Source organism: Danaus plexippus, chromosome 11, assembly GCF_018135715.1.
Source record: "Danaus plexippus chromosome 11, MEX_DaPlex, whole genome shotgun sequence".
In the NCBI taxonomy this organism is placed as follows: Eukaryota; Metazoa; Arthropoda; class Insecta; order Lepidoptera; family Nymphalidae; genus Danaus; species Danaus plexippus.
Window position 1 is genome coordinate 4,693,160 of NC_083544.1, and position 20,274 is coordinate 4,713,433.

A 20,274-nucleotide genomic window follows, 5' to 3' on the forward strand; every position below is an offset into this window, starting at 1 on the left:
TCATATAAAAACAAATAACACGGTAGATGTCGCCAGCTTCTAAAAAGTATCATTTAATTAGAATATTATTACAACGATGTTCTAATATTATATAAATCTAAGAGTCCTCTCAATATTTCTTTATGTACAATATAATAATATGAATTAATTAAACGTTTTAAACTCTGACGAAATTGATCCATCCTTGTCGTGATAGCTATTTGAATTTAAAAATACATTTTTTTTAATAAAAATACATGAATAAGGCAATAAGACTGAAACGGTTTTCTGAATTCGAATAATATTACTTGCATCTTATTTTTATCGGGTGATTGTTTTAAATTAATTAATAATGATTTTAATTAAGTGTTACTTATTATTTGAGTATTGACTGTTACAAATGATTTCACCTTTAAATGTAGGTATGTGGTGAATGTATTTTTTTTTTTATGATTTATTTATAAATAAATCAGAGTACATTGGTTCTAAAACAAAATTTTCTTATATTTTTTATAGCTACATATCCATGAATGTAGTTTTTATTACTCTGTATATCAAGCTTATTAAGAAACAAAAAAGTAAGTACAATAAAAATACCAAGATTAAATAAACAATATGTATATTACTTATCAGAATACAATTATATATGTAACTATCTTAAATGGCAGTATATGGCAGTGTATTTGTTTTATTATATAAAAGTAATGTACACTTCTTGATGGATATTAACCCTATAAAACGAGTTTCAGAATATTATGAGCACAGTTTACGTATTTAGTTCAAAATATGTTAAAAAAAAATCATATTTACTTAGATTGCTTTTCAACTGGAAAGTAAAGCCATTTGAATTCATATCCTTTGAGTCCATATTTTTCATCTTTTTCTGTTTCAGGTTTGGGTACGTCATCTGAAAGAATATCTAAAACTTCTTGAGTGATTTTTGGATGGAAACCAGTTTCATCAGCTACATAGTCAACTCTTGTCCGTATACCATTTCTACCAGTAACAAAATAATAACCCTGTTTCACACCATTTGCATAGCCTTTCTCATGATGACCATGAAATCCTAATGTATAATTAAAGGTGTAAAGGAGATTAGACATATCATCTTCGGTTATTCCATTGGGAAGACCGACACTTTCGCCAGGATTTAAGTGATTAATATCTGTATTTTTGTCTACTTTTTGAATTTGTGCTGCTAATAATTCAGGTTTACCAGAAAATTCATTTAGGTTTGGTAATGATGGTCTATATATGTTAGGACCTGTATTTGCTACTCTTTCAGGTTCTACTGCTTCCTGAATAAAGTCAGAAAAACTTTTTGGGTTTCTTTCGCTTTTTGTATTTATTTGGGTAGGAAGTTTACCTACACCATAATCAACAAGTTCGTCTTTTTGTTTTATCGTTTGCTGATCACTGTTATCCTTACTAGGGTAGCTTGGTAAATCGTCACGGTTAATTTGGATTCCGTTTTTATGATTTTCTTGTTGTGTTTTTGATTGATTTTGGATATTATTTTGATTAAAGCTGAAATCTTCAAGGTTGGGTAGTCTTTTTTCCGATATACTTTGTTTCTGTAAATAGTTATCGTTATTTATAGGGCCTTCTAAATGTCTTGAAATTGGAGAAATATTGTGATTAGATAGCGGCGATAAATTTTCAGTCTCAGGAGCAACATTGTAATTTTTTCCAGTACTAGGAAGCAATTCTTCATGTTTTAGTTTCTGTTGGTCTGTATTAGGAGGAATATTTTGTTGAGTTAATAATTCTTCTCTACCGCGATCACTGTTTTGGGATAATCCGTTAGAATATATTCCCGTTTGTGAATATTTGTTTACATTTGCCTGGGAATTGGCCTGGTGTGACCCTGAATTTTCGCTGTGTGCCTGATAATTAACGTTTTTATTCAAGATAAAGTTTTGTTTTCCGATATTTTGATTGATTTGTTTTTGTTCACTATTATGTTGATTCTCAGATGACGAAGAAGTAGTTCTTGAATTGTAGTTTTGCTGCATATGACCTATATTTTCTGATATTGATATTTGTTTCATTTGATCATGGTTCGCATAAAATGGTGTTATGCTTTCTACTGAATGCTTATTAGAAGTAAATGGAATTTCCTGTGATAAAATTGGTGATAATGTGGTGGTGGCAGGGAGACTACAATGAGAACAAGATTTTGCAGGTGATGGAGCTTCAAGTTTAATGATTTTTTCTTGCTTAGATGATTCAGGGATTGAATCTTTCGGCTTAGCAGAATTATTTACAGAGACTATCTTTTTGGTTTCCGCACCTGAAGATGTAGGATCTGAAATATTATAAATTATTATATATAGTTTATATGAAAACAGGCAAATTAACAAAGCATCCACCTTATCCTACGTAGTTCCTGTTGTCTACGTAGTACATAGAGCAATCCGCAAATGCCGACTTTGATATTAAGAAAAAGGTAGACGTGTAAAGCATATTATAGATATATCAGAAAATCATATGTAGGTATGAGGAAAGAAGTTGCATTTAAATTCAATCAGGTGATGTGCACGACATCTAAAACTAAATATTATACTGACAAACAACATACTAAGAAAATTTCAATCTTTCATAGTTTTTAATTTGATATTGTTTATGTCGGGCTTTGAACTAAATCGAGTGTATGTGATTAGTTATTAGGGTTACCGGATAAGTACATTCAGTAATAATAAATATGGGATGAAGCTGTATAGGTCAAGCGGAAGTGTCCTGGTATGCAGTATGTCCTGGTTTATTTGGGACTTCCTGGTATTAAAGGCTATTTAAGATTTTATTGTAAAATTAATTTTAAATTTCGCTTCTTCAAATAGAACCTTCAATAACGTAATGGTCTCAAGGAAATAGGAAAAATCTAAAATTTTCAAACTCTAGTGATTTTGGTTTTGAACATCCAAACTTTGTTTCCTCGAGAATGAATTGACTCGAATAAATTTTTATGATATTTGGTATATTTATCATTCTGCTTTTTTTCCTGTTTGTTTAAACCATAGTATCGTAATTACTTTAAATTGTAGACAAATCGACTAGACTTTTAAGATAACAAAAAAGTCATTTTATAAAAGTCAGCAGACACGGTAGATAATTTTAAACTTAAATAAAAACATTTCACCAGAAAATCTGTAGATTCAATTAAATATCTTCTTTTACTTACATGGTTTTACTCTGATGTTTTTCATAGACAAAATTTTAAAATTGCCATTTTCGTCGGTAGCATAAACTGTTACATGATACACTCCATCAGCAGTGATGAAACCAAATTCACCCATGATTATCCCATTTTCATCTGCAAACATTTTTGCGTAGTAGGTATATAATATAATAAAAGAGATATTCATTTCTTATCTCCATATATGTTTGTTTTTACAGAATGTGCGTGTGTATGGTTTAAAAATCTTATGGTGTAAATATAAGATATTTAGAATATTAGTTTAGATGTTTCAAATGATAATATTAAATCCTTCTACTAGGACCACGTTTTACTTCCATACCCACTTAGTAAACTTGCATAAAATATTGATTTTGCATATTGTTATACTTATTAAATTGCTTAGCACGTTGCTTTGCGCTAACGGAAAATACCTTGAACATATTTTGTTAAACTAGCCAATACAAGAAGTTCGTAAATAGAATATTTGTAAAATGTTTCAATTATAATGTTTAAAACTTTTAAGGTTAAACGTTTTTAAAATATATATTTCTTTTGTATACATATAATAAAAATAAGTAATAAAAGTTTTTCTAAAGCTGTCTGTAGTATACTTTAAAAAAATTATTCGTTTCCTAAATTATGAATAATCATACATAAATTTAGGTATTAACGAGACTTTTATGTAAATATAAAAGCCATGTCTAATGATGCTATCATTGGCGTCGCTGTGTCTCTGGCATTTTTATTAAAGCTTTTGTCAGGAAATGTATGAATTAAAAATAAAATATTATTTTTTTATAGCTTTAAATATACATATAAATAAAAAAACTTGATTCTTCGTGATTAGACTTAATTTACATACCTAATCTTGAATAACACGTTATTATTTAATTGAGCCAAAACGCTGTTTCATTTAGGGAATGTTTTGCATAAAACAATGCCGTAAAAGAGTTTTGGTACTTGTCATTTCTCTTAATCTTTGTAATCCTATTGATGTAAAAATACCTTTTTTTTCGTGTCTGTGCTGCTCCCCTTCTATCGTGAACCCGAACTCGTAAGGTCTGTTCGCATCAGTATATTTATCGGCTGCTTGTGTTAAGCAAACGCAGAAGATAATCAAGAAATATATTCCTAAATATGCCATCTGAAAGGATAAACAATAAATGATTAGTAAGATATAAACTAAAGATAAATAAATGTAATAATAAGGTAAACATATTTTTTTTGTAAAAAAGGTTCACATTACATTTTTATCGTGAGGAACAAAGTGATTTAAACCTACATTTTATTTCGTGTTTATAGAGTTTAAAAAAGAGTTGCCAGCCGGATATTTTGTTAGAACGTGACAAAAAGTACGCAGGTTTGTCATCTTAATCACTATACGGATTGTAAATTGTAATAATAATAAAAAGTTTATGATGGAAAATAAAATAGGTATAACTTAAGGAACAACCTTTATATATTATTTGAAATTTTATTTAACCTATATTAACCTTAATTTTAAATTGTTATAAATTTGTCAAACTATTTCATTAAAAAAAATCCGACTTCTTTAAACCAAAATCAAATGGGAAGCATATAATTAATTATAATAATAAATTAAAAATTACAATTCATTGAATTAAATTTTAAACGTAAATAAAATATAAAAATAATTTATTTACATATTGAATTAATTCATTTTGTTGTAGGTGATTAAAAAAAAATTTTTGATCAAGACATTAGATAATAATTCTACACGACAATGACAACCAAATAAAAATATTTATAAGAATGAATGCCGTAGGTTAAACCAAGAAGGAAGAAACTTAAATATACACAAAACTATTAAATATTCATGACTTAGAAACAATAACCCAACATTTAAAGAATAAAAATAATAATAATAAAATAAAATATTTGGAATAAATTATTTGCAATAGTATTAAAGGCAACGATTTGATAACTTCTTAAGAGATGTGTTTCGTTTAAAGATATAGTAAACAATATTTTTTACATTTATGAGAATAAAATATATTATGAATCCTATGGGTTTAGCTAAGTTATTGTCATGTAAGGTACGTTAGTACGGGCTAGAATAAATAGAAATAACATCAATTTTCAGTGTATATTTTTTTCGACCTGTGCCTGTTTTGATAAATTTATAAATTTCTTTCAAAATTAATAATGGTTGTAGTTCAGCTATTGTTTTGAAGCTCACAGTACTATGTTTGCAAACAAAGAAAATTAAAATTTTATAGGCAATATACTAAGGGACTTAATATTTAAACTATTCTATCTACAGGTTGAGATATTAAATATTAAAATTTATAATTACACGTTACAATTTTAAAATTACTTTGATAAATGGCAATTACCTTAAGTTAAATGATATTTTTGACTAGATACAAAAGATTAAAATCATTGACGGACAAAATGCTATACTAATAAGTTTACTAAAACATATATAACCTTACCATCATTCAGATGTATTTTATTAACAGAATTGTTTTATTTGACATTTAATTACCTTATAATTTTATATAAATGTAATGTCCTTATATTATATGATTTTAATGAGCTCTTAGAAGTAGAAATTTTCTAATTGGTCATTAAAAGGATTATAAAATTTTGTTATTTTTCTTATCTTATTTAAGGATTAAAAACGCAACTTGTACGAAAATAAAATAAGCGTACTTGTTGAAAATTATTATAAAATTTACTAATATAATTAGACTGCGTTTTCCTTTTTGGAAAATAAAAAGCAGGGCAACAGGTTAATAGTATTCATAGTACTTATTCTTTAAAATAATATTTGAAATTAACGATTAAATAAAAAATCACAATAAACGTAATCTTAGTATTTTAAGAATACCTGTTATGGCAATTAATATGATGACACCTTATGATAATACATATAAAATACATTTTTTATTCATTTATGATTATTTTAAAGTAAATACTTAAAAAATATTGTTTTAAAATGTAGGTAACTAAGAATACTAAGCGGATGAGGAATCTCAAGGCTACGACAAAGAACTAGCTAATTTCATTCATTCATGACATTAGTCAATATGTTAAAATAAATGTCCTCAATACTTTTGGAATCCATAAGCTCTTGAGACCAGTAATTTTGAACGTCTGATGTTTATTTACCTTACTTTAGTGATGTAATCGAAATGTAAACAATGCTTGTTTGTGTTCAATTATATATTAATTAAAATGATCTCTGCTTAACTAAAACTAAACGAAAAAGTACTGTCAGATAGATAAAAATTATAAGTAAAGGCTTGCTTTTAATTTATATATATTATAAAATTTGATAAATAACTTACTTTTTCATCCTCGATATAACGTTATTGTATGTACAACAGTTCTCACTAGACTGATCGTTTCTATCATCATCGAAATTTATTAATGCTTCACCCCAGAACCGCGTTATGTAATGAGAAGGTTCGCAGTTAGATTTTTACCTACACTTATATTGTTAATACGCCTTGATATTAATGTAAAGTAAGACGAAAATGAAAGTTAAATTTGCTACTTAGAATTTATGTTCTGGACAGAAATATGGCAGGATATCAGTCCAGTAGCCCGCTTAATTTCTATTTACTAGGAACTTTTTTCTAAATAAACTTTTTCAAATCAGGACAATTTGTCTTCCGAAGTAAATTTATCCTAATGTTATTCATATTATATATATATATTATTAGATTATTTTTTTCGATTATCTCAATAAGATTTAGAATAACGTTACAATACAACAAAAGTAATTTACTCTCAGAGATGATGGTGTGAACCTTACAAAATTTATTTCTATCAAATCTGAATATTCTACGTTTTATACTCTATTAGTTTTCTGCTCTATACTTTAGTGTCGTCACAATAAAATTAAATGTTTCGTTAATTTTATAACTTGCTAGATTGTTTATATTGTTCTAAATCATATTTTAATAAAAAAATTAAGACTTGAAATCAAATCACTTTATTTTATTTATTGTTGTGCAGAATAGTAAAGAAATATTACATCTATCAAAGAAAAAATTCACCCTGTATTTCAGGCAAAACTTTGAAAATATATATAGAAATAGTGCTATTTAGGAAATCTGAATATGCATAAATACAATTATATATTTATGATTATATTTTAAATTTCTTTATAGACTAATACTTGGATTTTTTTAAACTGTTTTATAATAAGAAAAGTTGTTACCAGTATAAATAGAGAAATATTTCTGGGCCACCCTTAGCCATAGTAAATTTTCATGAATTTGTTTACGTAGAATCTTATATTATAAGAACTTTATTTTATATTATATATATTTTTTACGTAAAACTTTAAACTGATGTGAGATCTAAGATTTTAAATGAAACTAATATTTTTCGAAGTTACTACGCGTGCTTGATTTTTTGTTAAAACTACATACTCCAGATGTTTCGGTTACTTTTCAGCAACCGTGATCACGGGCAGACGAGATGTGAGTGTCTGTGAAACTGAAGTCCATTACAAATATGGTATGTGAATCAATACATTATTATGACAATGTAAACTTGTGTACAATCCAGTATTTTCAGATGCTTATGAAGTATGTTTACTCCAAGTTTGTTTCGTGACACTACATTCTAAGCGTTACTTTCATTCATAAATTTTCTCAAATTATAACATTAACGTTGGATTATTCACGAGAGACTGGAAATACTGCATGTGTCGTATAGTCTGACGAAGGAAACTTGTGCAAAGAATACAGTTCTCAATAACGATATTAATGTATCTATGATCTATCTATCATGGCTACCTGCGTCTTTGATGTTTACTTTGGAGATTAAAAAAAAGATAGATTTAGGTAGGTGCATACAAACTTTATTAATATATTTAGAATTATTCCACCAAAATATTTTATATATCTAGATGTATTTGTATGTTTGATAAATCCTTTGTTAATAGTCTTATTTGTATAAGTAGGTATCAATCAATGGACCAACTACTAAACTTTAAGTTTAAAGTGATCGAAGTGACAAACATTTTTTTACGTGATTAGTGATTGATTTTATGAGAGGTATCTGTTATCCTAGAGGTATCGTCTTCATATCTTGTTAGTTTTGCATGGCAACGGTGCATAAATAAAAAAAAATATATAGAAAAGTATTTATGTAAATATATTTAAAAAATAAATTTAGAAATCTGAGTCGAGAAGAGATAAAAAGAAACGCAAACAATAATCCATTAAATCTGAATCCCAATTCGTTGCAGGTCTATTTTATTGATTTTTTAGAATACAGATCCAACTAATTGACAGAGGTCAGTATTAAGTGTTATATGTTTATTCAACAATTACCACAATAATGAAGGTCAATTTACTATAAACGAAGATTAAATTCTGTTTATTCTCACAAAAGCATTACCTTCTCATTTATTTTGAAGAAGGTTATTAGTTAAAATCATAAATAGAACATAACATGAATGAGTTGGGTATTAAAACCGTTCACTTGCAGAATAAGGAAATGGAAAAAATAATTATAATAGGTTTTTTATTAACTGTGATAGGAGAATGACGACAGTGCAACATACTCGTAGAAATTTAACATTGCTAGATAAATAAAAAATCTTCATATAAACTTTAAAGAGATGACGATCTTTTACCCTTTAATAGTAAGTTGTTATGGATTTATTGTTGTTTATTTGTTCAGAATTTATGATGCTACAAATAAAGTTCCATTCACATTAATGTTTCCTAGTTTTAATGTTAAATACTTATTGTTAATATATTTATATATATATATATGTGTACATATGTCATTTGTTTATAAAATAACAAATAATTTATTTAACAGTGAAATAGAAATAAACATATAGCTCGGTTGAGTACATTAATTATTTTAATAAAATAGTAAAGTTTTGTTGAGAAATATTTTTATTTAAATTCTTTATGTTAAATTAATTTAATCATTTTGTTATCTTTAGACATTAATATTGTTTTATAAAAAATACCATTTGTAATTGAATTATTCTTTTTTATATAGAGCTATAATGTGTGCAAAAATATTCTATTCAGGAAATCTAAGCGATCACGAACATTGTATCACGTTTATTGTGTTTTTCTGTCATCGTATCGGATCTGAGAAGTTTTGCAAAATGACACTAATATTTCATCAAACTATTTACAAGGATTTGTAATGATTAAATATTTTATTAGGAGTTTGAGGTTATTTTTGCCATATAATGTATTAAACGATCTGTGTTATTGGTGATGTATTTTTTATATCAAACTGACTTCGAAAATGGTATGACTGACAAAGCTTAAAGTCGATATCACATTGGAATTTGGCGTGAGCTCCTAATTGGCTAAATAAAATTTGAGAATTGACCTATATTTATGATTAAACAGATTATAGCTGTTCCTGGACTTAACCAATTCAAATTTTATTAAATGTGTAAAATATTAAATTGAACCCATATAATGTTCTCTATTTTTTAAATTTTAATATATTTTTTACATACGAAAAGTGGTAATTTTTATTGGTGTTTGACAGAGTTCTTGTACTTAATATAACTTGTGAGTCGAATGAGATTTTCATATGGGAAAATAAGGTACGGTTTGAATTTATTACAATCTTTGTTAGTGCTAAGAATAACTTCAAATCATTCGAGCTGCAATCTATTTGATTAGATTTCAGTTCTAGTGGGATAGTAATGAATAATAATAGATATTAGTAAATATTAATGTAATTTCAAAGATCTTTTGCAAGCCCACTCAGTTTCGTTTCTGCTATCTTAACTTTGGACTCAAAGAACCACCGAAAGTTAAGTTTCCAGGGTACCTTAATACGTACCTAATAACTGAAAGTCGGCATATTCCAAGAATACATTCTCAAACATTTTAGTCAAGGTGGACAACCTATTACTAACTACTTTGAGAGTATGGTTCCTCAGAGAATCAGTAATCTGCCCAGTCAGATCAGTGAATATGTAGTGGTTAGAAAGCTTACCAATAAGGCTATCGTGTCAGACTCCGCCAAAAGCTCTCAAGACATCCAGTGAATCTGCAAGTGCTTCACCGTTATTCTCTTAAGGCTCTACCCCATAAATATGTATCGTATACCAGAAGATCCCCTGTCGACCGATTTCGGCAAACCCTTATTGTTGATCATGGGGATGATCATTGACTTCTTGGTATATGGGGTATCCATTACGTTAAGTACGTTCTCCAATCTTTCAGATTAAAGACAGACGGTACAGTCGTGCCTAAAGTGGAGACATCTGGGATGCCCATGTTTTCAACACTATGACTGAAATACCATCCAGGTCGCTAGTATTGTTCAAGAATACACAGAGTTCTTAGTACGTGTATATTAGTAATGAGGGTCTCTCTCACAGAGAAATCAGATATCCGATACAGTCAGATAAGCAGGCGGTGTGCAGTTGCTGTTGTAAGGACTCAAATTTTGTTCAAAGAGGAGACATGGAGGAGGAGAGGAGACATTGTTGCTTTTGGACGGAAGGTTGAGCAGAGAGTTTAGCGCCATAATGTTTAATATCATTAAGACAAGACCTTCTTTGCTCAACAAGCCTTTTTGGTGGCTTGGCTGGTACTTACACACCGAATGCTTGTATTTTTCAGTTTGACTTCATTCGACTGTGAACCTTAGGTGAGCTTTGATACTAACATGTACATCGTTGAAGGGATCGGGTGCTCTCAACCGGTCGTTAACCAGCACGATGAAATCTCCCAGGGATTATAGATAGTTGTCGGGGCAGCTTTTCTTTCATCAGCCGCTTGCCCACTAATCTTGATCCCCATTGACGGCAGAAGGCCAGTGGAGCTCTCGTCTTCGGATCCCGCTATTCTACATGAATAAGGAACCTACAACTCAAAATCTTGGTGTATGGTACTAGTCTCAAATCACTAGGTAATTCTTCCGTCTTATCCTCCTTAAGCTACAATAAACAATAAACAGGAACCCGACGATTCGTTTGGTAATTGTGCACGCTGCCGATTTTAAGACCTCAACCAACATCAAAAAATCATTTAACTCCAAAAATATATTTTCCTGTAACATTCGAGAAGACAACGAAATTAATGGGAAAATGTTTTGTTTCAACAACAATTAGAAACAGTTTAATATTTTCTGAAACACAGTTCAGAGAAACGTAGACATTGCTTATGATAAAATGTAAGGTTAAGTTCTTATATATTTCATAAATTTACGTATGTATTTAACAACAATAATGGAATTTTTTCAGAAATTTAATATTATTTTATTCACAAAAATTTTAAAGAGACCAAAGAAGTTGAAAAAAATATACATTTAGGATAACCCTTAGGAAATTGTAATAAAAAGCATAAATGTACAGGGAACACAGATCTGATGAGTTTTCAGTAATCAGATCGCTATCACGTTTCTGGAGTTCTGATATTATTATAGGGGTCAAATTTAACTTAATATTTTTCCACTGCTATATTTTACGATTCCTACTTCGGATCATGATCCTGAGGAAATTAAGTTTTTCGTCTGGTTTATATTTTTCGTCTCCAACACCTAAAAATAAACACTAAAAATATATAACAATAATTCATTGCAGCCGTTAAAATAATCATTAAAATAAAAATATAGAACCTTCAAATACTGCTAATTATTTCACAATAAAAACTAAAATATGAGAGCATTGGGTAGCTAAGTCGAATTGCTAAGTGTAAGCTGATAGGAGAAACATCAGAAGAATAGAAATAGATTGGATGGCTATTTTACCATTAAACCAGTTATTTGTTACAATTTTTTTTATCGTTAAGTTTTTACAGTATCATTGAATTATCTGAAGTGTACCTACATTTAAGACATGAAACACAAAATATTTAAGTAACTATAATACAATATGTATTATTGGTCGTGTACTCAAAAAAAAAATAAACATGTAGACTAGAAAGCATGAGAGAATAAAAAGCAAGAATAAAAACCCTATAACTATACCTAATCAGTTCTTTGAGAGAATTAATACTTTTATTATTAGAGACTAAGAAATGCATACCTCAGTATAAAATTAAAAAAAATATTGTAAAATAAATCAATTTTAATGATTACGTTATGCTTTAGATGTAACTCAAATCATATAAAACATAAGTTTTCTATGTGTTAATTACTAAAACTAACTTTTCTATGTGTTAACTACTTAATAAAATGAAGATTTAATTTTATTTATATTAAGTATTTGAAAATAATTTTCAACTTTTCGTGTTAAAGTGTAAGTAAGTAAGTAAAATTTTCGTAATATTTCTTAAATAAAAACACGATCTCTCTGTCTTGTTATAGTATTACATCATAGCTTATTAGTTGCATGACATGAAAAAGTAAGTACCTACACAGACAAAAAGCAAAATAATATTCAGTTAATTAAACCACAGATGGAATTATTATAACTTAATGATGTTGTTACGAAAATACACAAATTACCTCCAAAGCAATCCCGCAATAAACTTGTAATTCTATATTGAAAGTGATTACGAATAATACCCATAGTTCTTCCTTATATTTTATGAATACGAAGGTCTCTTATTGTTGCATTTTGTCTAATATTCTTTAAGAAATAAATGAACAGTTTTTTATGTCATTCTGTAGTAATTGAAAATTGTAATAAATTTAGACAGTAAACTATACAGACATATTATTTGAATTTGTTTCCAAATCCAGGCTCGGATATAAAGAATTGTAATTTTCGTGGCGTTTTTTATGTTTTAAATAAATATTTTAATTATATAATAATTCATAACCCTATTTCAAGGCTTCGAGACTTATGTCTCATTAATAGTTACTTGAAAAATAATCATTACTCGTTTATTTAGGTTATTCATTATAATGAAAATGATATAACTTTATTTTATGTATCTGAAAAATATTTATCAACACTGACCAAAGGATTATGAATGGTATTCTAAACAGTTTTATTCAATTGAGGTCAACAACAGCATTAGGTTCTTGATGTCAGCAGGCACCTTTATGGGAGAGTGGTAATTAGCGTGTACAGTAATAAAGATTTAATATAATAATATAAATACTCTTTTAATTAATTTTAATCACCTATCAAAGTACATTTATTGCAATTAGACTGTCTTCACTTATGACAAATATAAGAAGTTAATATTCACATGTTTGAAGTTTTTGTAACACATTAAACGCCATATAGGTAAAGAAACAATAGAAAAGATAAAATAAAGTGCAGACAATTCTAAATTTATATAGTCTATAGGATAGATATTAATAAAATTATCCATATTATTTTTATTTAGTAGTGCTACATCTAATTATTAATAATAAAATCCATAATAACATCACTTGTTGGGGTCGATTCATCAGACATACACGTATGAACGTGTATTGGCATTTAGCATTTACGACATATTGCATATTGAAATTTCTTCAACAAATGCATTATTGCTTGTGTGTAAATAAATCTAAATGACACAAATGCATAGAACAACTTTATGAGGTAATTACTACTCGGTCCCTATTGTATAAGTTAAATAGTATATATGTATATATATATTTTTTTTGCTAGAAAAAACCTTCACAGACATTTTTTTACTAACGGATGAACAATCGCATATTAGAAACATCAAATCAATGACACACTGACTTTTAACGCTAAGACGACCTTTAAGTTTAAGTATATTTTTGTTGTGCTACTTTAAACTTAGTGTTTGCCTAATTAGAATTGAAGATGTTTATTTTTATATCGTTTTAATAGAAGGTTGCTTATTTAAATGTCATTGAAAATTTATGTAATTGTGACTATTGTTCCGAAGTGTTTTTATCTTTTAATAAGAAAATAGTATGTCGTGATTATATTGATTTATATGTTATTGTAAAACATTGATTGGGTCTACATAAAATGTTATGTCGTCTTGTAATTAGACGTAAATAGTGAATCTACCCGTCTTAGTCGTAAGTATGTCTGTAGTAAGATCACGAATAAATAAAACAACAAAACCTTTGAGGAAAAAGGAAATAACCTTGATTATTTATTTAGAAAAGATTAGGTACAAAATGATAAAAAAAGGTATCTTATGGCACAGGTAAAATATATTCTCGTATTGGTTACAATTGTGAAAATTGAGATCGGTGATATTACGAGAGAGATAGAAATGAACGCACGATACTTGAATATTATTTACACAATCACAAATTAATGTTATATTACTGTCCCACGGAAGTCTTGGGTTGGAATCCGTTGGGTCCCGCAGTGAAGGTGACGGTGTAATGCTTACCATCGGGGGCTACGAAGGAATATTGACCGTTGACGGTTAGAGCTGCGTTTTCGGATTGTGGGTTGTCAAGTTTGCCTTCCTCTTGCCTGGATGTACCATCACTAGTTTCGTAGCTATAAAAAAATATATTATTTTATTATGTCTAAAGCAACATTAAAGTTTTGCTTAAAATTACCATAAGAATATTACTGTTAAATAATTTAAAGTAAATACATTTTTTTCAAAAAAAAATATCAAAAAATATACTATGAAAAAAAATGTCTGAATTCAAGCGGGAATACACAGGTGATGTATAAATTCAATGATTATTTGATTACAAATCTATTTAACTATATAAAGTATTCGACAAATAATATACAATGTAATTCAGAATAAACAACACAATGTTTTTATCTTTAAGATCTCTTCAACCTCAGGTCGTCTCCAAACAAATGTGGAAGTTCAAACGTGATATCTTAAAGTTCAAAGAGGCAACAGCTGATTACGCGACGGATTGTGAATAAGTTTAGGTTTGTTAGGTAATATGCTGGACTTAACTGAAGTTACAACTTATTTGTAATCATTTCCAGTAAAATGTATTATGAGTTATCAAAATAGTAAAACATCGATAAATATTATGTGCGTTACTCTGAAAATCGAATTTTTTACTTTCATAGATTACAAAAAATTTATCTATATGCGTTTTCAATACTAAAATATTTCTCTATATTAAGGAGACCCTTTTCTTTAATACTAAGTACAGTCGGAGCTGTATGACAAATTACTTACGCAAAGCTGTATCCGTCGGGTTGCACATCGCTGTCGAATCTTAGTATCTGAACATCTTGAGGGTTTTGTGGGGCTGCCGCACAGACAGCAACCAACACGCACAGGACTGTGATCTGGTAGAATAAATGGTAAAATATAAGGGCATATAATAAATTCACGTATAAAAGGTTGGTTAACTCTTTTATTTGACAACATCACGAAAAGACAGTTAAGTAAATAAAAAATATCATAGATGTACTTATGTATGTTATTTTTTTAAAAATCATTTTTAAGTATTTATGCTTAACATAAACAGGTAAAATATTTTTTGTATGTATAGACAACTTAAAAAAAAAGTTTATGATCTATTGTTTAGAATTTCAATTTTGTGGTTTTCATGAAACCGCAAAAAGCTTACGAAACCGTGGTTTCAAATTAAGTTTCCGAAGTATCCAAACTAAGCATTTAACCGTTGAATTAAAATATAAACTCACGTATTTGAACATGGTGTTTAGTATTCCTCGTGAGCACAAACTAACGAATGAGTAAGTATTGAGTGGTGGTTCATTTTATATATACAGAGATGCAGCATTTGAAGAAGGTTGACATCATGCTGAGATCCGTTCCACCACTCTCCGAGGCGTCACAGCTTTTTTACTATCATTACAAACATTATTTTAAATAACAATTTGATTATGTTTCCGTAAACAGCCTAGTCGAACAATGAAAATCAAATACGTCTATGCTATAGTTGATTTAAGTCGTTGTATAGATTTAAAAAAACTCCCAAAAACCGATTAAATTAATGAAGTTAGAATTCAAAAGAGTTCTGTTAAAAGGGTTTGGATTATTGTGTAAGAAAATATTTTTGTTCTTAAATTTCGTTTTTGGTTGCTTCTATAAATAATGGGTAACCAATTCCAAAATGTTACTCGTTTTTTAATTCTAAGGTATGTGAAATAATGTAATTGTCATAAATCAGGTTCATTATTTTTGAAACACGAAATTTTATATATTGTTGGAGAGTTGTAATAAAACATAAGCTCTAAAATATTTGTTGTTTTTTTGTTTACATGAAATAGAATCACAAACAACAATTTAGTTCACTCATTCAGTCTGTTTGTCATCCTTATGAAAAGATTAACACTTTTCTACAAAGTAATACCTTCTTATTCAGATTTTCTAAAAAAAACCCTTATTTAATACATTTGTTTAAATTATTATAAGGAAGTGTTTTTAGAGATTGCTCATCATTTTAGGTCAAACTTTTTTAATGTGATTATGAAATATTTCGTGAGTGAAAACACAATGCTTAATTTATGTTTTGCATCAATGATATGATGACAACATGTTCTGTCAAAGCTTTTGTTAAACTAATCAACAAAGCACTTGTGTAATTCGTACTGATGTTGTATCCACTTTATTTTTTGTTTTAGAGTCATATAGTTGTTAAAACTTATTACACGTAATAATTTAATGTGTACTGAAACTCATTTCCTAGATAATGAACGATTTAAAAATGTTAATCATCTTTGATATTTTAAGTTTTACTTTGGTGTGGTGTGAGTTTTAAGATTTTTTTGGTTTTAGTTACATTATAAAATATATGGGATTTTGGCGAATTTTTTAATACGGCAGCTTGAAATTTAATGTGAAAACAAAATTTTAGATTACATGCATACTTTTAATATTTATTTAAATGGTATTTAAATATAGCAGCTTCTATCACTAACAACAAATTTTGTACTTTGAATATAAAATTTAACAGGTCGATGTAAGAAAATCTTGGTCCGATTTTCATTATATTCTATCTTATTAATTTATCTGATTAGCTTTCAACGTTCACGATGGCGTTTAGTATAACCCAATCATTAGGGGTTCCACATTTTCACACCTTTATTGTAATAAAAAATTTAAAAAATATATACTATTACAAATGAAACTGAATTTGATGTCAGCTAGAAAAATCCTATCTAATGTAGTTTCCTGTTCTGACAGAAAAAGTATAAATATATATTTTAATTACTTAAACTTCCATAAAAACATCTGTTCACATCGATAGTAGGAAGATAAGAAGTTTAACGAGTTTATTAACTAAGCGAAAATTTATATTAAAATTCAAAATTAAATATTTTTTTTATCGTTTAATAACTTTTATATTAAAATTAAATTATTTACATTGGTTGGTTGGTATACAACGTCCCACAAACTTCGAAATATTTTCAAGTCTATAGATTAATACGTATTTCCAACAGGAGATCCGTACCTTGATGTTGTGTTCTAATAAATTTATAAATAAAATATTTAATATGAATAAAGTCGATTTGAAATCAATAGGAATTTAAAATATTTTAGTTGTCATGATTATATAATCGTTCCATATAATTTTTTCATGTTTAGAAGAATATTTACTCTTCTAAGAATGAAAAAATCTACTGTCAAAACTACATAAAATAGCTTACACAAGTCTTATCTATGAATTTATTTCAAAATTTCCACAGGCCACTTCCGATCGAACCGCTTGGAAGTCGATGAAGGAGGCCTAAGTCCAGCAGTAGACCTCACATGTCTGAAGAGAGAGAGAAAGGTTATGTTTAAAATGACATTCTACTATCTCATAGAAGTATATAGAGACATACACGGCGTATTGGTCAACATGTTGTATTTTATGTTTAGGTTTACAAACGAAAAAGGAAGAAGCGAAGAACTTGGTTCATATTACAGGAATCTAGATTAAATTAAATTATTAACAAATTAAAAAAATAAACACTATAGAAATATCCATCGTCATACCAAAGGCAGGGAAGCCTCCTAATTTCACACCCATGTGTAATACTTCACAGGCACTAAACTGTCACAGCCGCGTCTTGCATAATTAATTATTCTACAGATTAATAATTTTATAATATACAATTAGAATACATACTAATTTACGTAATATGGCAGCGTTCACACAATCTCTCAGTTTTGGATTTTAATATGGAGAAAGGATGGACTCCTGTCGAAATCCATCATACATGTATCTACTTTAAAACTGAATCTAATTGTATGGAAGAGTTTATAAGAAAAACAATATAAATATAGGATCGAAGTCTATATTACCCAAAAATTGAGATCATTATCAATTAAGTAGTAATGATCTTCGAATTAATACTTAGTTATATTTTAGTATGTGACTAATAAATACTTTAGAATGAGTTCCATATAATTCAAATAAAATTAAAAAAATAATAGTTAAAACAACTATAACTACAACTACAACAAAAAAGATTAAAACAAATCTCATATAATGAGATCTAAGACTTTCGCGAGTCATTTAAATAAAACTAATATTTTTTCGGATTCTTATTATTTTAAAAACTACATAATACACCGGTTACTTTTCAGCAACCGTGATCACGGTTCTGTAAAACCACATTATGTCTATTTTATTATTAAGTATTATTAAGTATATTTGATATATAATGTTTTTTTATTATAAATAAAAATCAAATAATTATGATTTCCCAGTTATTTGTTTGGAGTAATTTAAAATAATTACGAATGTCAAAGAAATTCAATAAATTTAATCTCAGATGTTCGGGATTATTTTATTCATTGATGATGATGATACAACATTCAGGACACAGGGTTACTACCGTGGAAGTTTAAAAACATAAACACAACTCGTTATGTTAGTAAACAAGTTACCACATACAATTAATTTATACAATTCTGTTTTGTAGTTTTTATATAGAATTGTTTCTTATCATTAAATGAACAGTTTTGATTGGCTAGCTCACAAAAGGATACCAAAAAGTTATATCTGTTAATATAGGTAACTCTAAGTCACCTTGATCTTTTGGCCTACAAGTATGTTATGAATCTCACAATTAAGCTTTCAAAGTAAATAAAATCCAAATGTATTTTTAAGACAGTGTTAAATAGCAGAAACTTTTAAAATGGCTCTTGACCGTTGGTTATTATATCAAAATACGTATTTTTTTTTAGCTTAAATATTTTGTAGATGTTTTTTATATATTTTCAAATATATACAAACGAAAATATTGATAATGAAACGACCGACCACCAACTATGGCACTGCAATAATGTACAGAAAAAACTATTTTGACCGAGCCTCTTTATAAGTACATATTTAGGTTAAGCAAATCAAATTGTTGGACCTTGAATATGTAACACGTAAGTGCTAATCTCGCAATGCATTAAATTCATATTAAAATTAACACTTATCCCTTTATATTTATTATATTTTTATTCCAGAATATTACTTTAATAGATGATTCTAATTCTCGAGGGAAGTCTATGACCAGCAGTCTTTTTGTTTGTGTAAGGATTGTTGATAAATAATCTAACTAAAACAGTAGAAAGCATTTGTAACAAAAAAAATATACTGAATTGAAATTTCAGCTCATAGTAATTAATTGCTTTAGTTCTCTAGTTCTATTGTTTTTATTTGACCATAATAATAATAGTTTTCATTTCCAAGGTAATGGATAAGAATAAAACCAACAAAAATTAAAGGATATTCATTAAAATACAATTACCATGTCTTGTATGTATATTTTGGTCTTTCACGTTGCAATTACCTCATCAAATTATTAAAGGTACAATCTATCTATTCTCAAATATTAGAGCTGTCTTCGTATTAACTATGTTATGTATTAGTCATTGACGGAAATGTATGATAATTTTTGCCCTTACAATTACATTACAAACACTCACATTGTTTTATTCATCAATTCTAATGTGAATTGTCACTGTTACTTTAATCAATGCAGGATGTGTCTTAGAAAAGATGTTGTAGGTCATATGTATAAGTAATACTAATTGCTTTTAGGTATTTTTAATATTTATTTTACTCTTAGTTTACAATTTTTTTTGTTTTATTTGGTACATCGATACGAAACAATAACTTTTTTTTTATGTTTTTTTATCAAGGTATTGTGCTTTACTAAAAATTATCTTCTATTATTTAACATTCCATATCATGTATATACTATAACATATTAGTAATAGGAAAATAATATGAGATGAATGGGATTTGGTTTGTTAATATTTTTTTTACTTATAACTTAATTTAATGAAAATATTTTGTATGTCCGTTCAAAATGTTTCACAACGTAACAAATTAGA

General features: G+C 27.9%; 2 protein-coding genes across 2 annotated transcripts; both read right to left on the bottom strand.

Moving 5' to 3' along the window:
• Positions 1 to 603: 603 nt before the first annotated feature.
• LOC116766006 (protein lethal(3)malignant blood neoplasm 1) lies at positions 604 to 6,564 on the bottom strand. The gene is made up of 4 exons (XM_032655657.2): positions 6,472 to 6,564; positions 4,163 to 4,301; positions 3,161 to 3,292; positions 604 to 2,287 (listed from the first exon to the last, which is right to left on the bottom strand). The coding sequence occupies exons 2-4, from the start codon at positions 4,299 to 4,301 to the stop codon at positions 786 to 788; spliced, it is 1,773 nt and encodes a 590-aa protein (XP_032511548.2). The 5' UTR covers positions 6,472 to 6,564; the 3' UTR covers positions 604 to 785.
• A 7,554-nt stretch (positions 6,565 to 14,118) lies between these two features.
• On the bottom strand, positions 14,119 to 15,773 carry LOC116765666 (endocuticle structural glycoprotein ABD-5-like). The gene is made up of 3 exons (XM_032655233.2): positions 15,636 to 15,773; positions 15,163 to 15,275; positions 14,119 to 14,507 (listed from the first exon to the last, which is right to left on the bottom strand). The coding sequence occupies exons 1-3, from the start codon at positions 15,645 to 15,647 to the stop codon at positions 14,324 to 14,326; spliced, it is 309 nt and encodes a 102-aa protein (XP_032511124.2). The 5' UTR covers positions 15,648 to 15,773; the 3' UTR covers positions 14,119 to 14,323.
• Between the last annotated feature and the right edge of the window lie 4,501 nt (positions 15,774 to 20,274).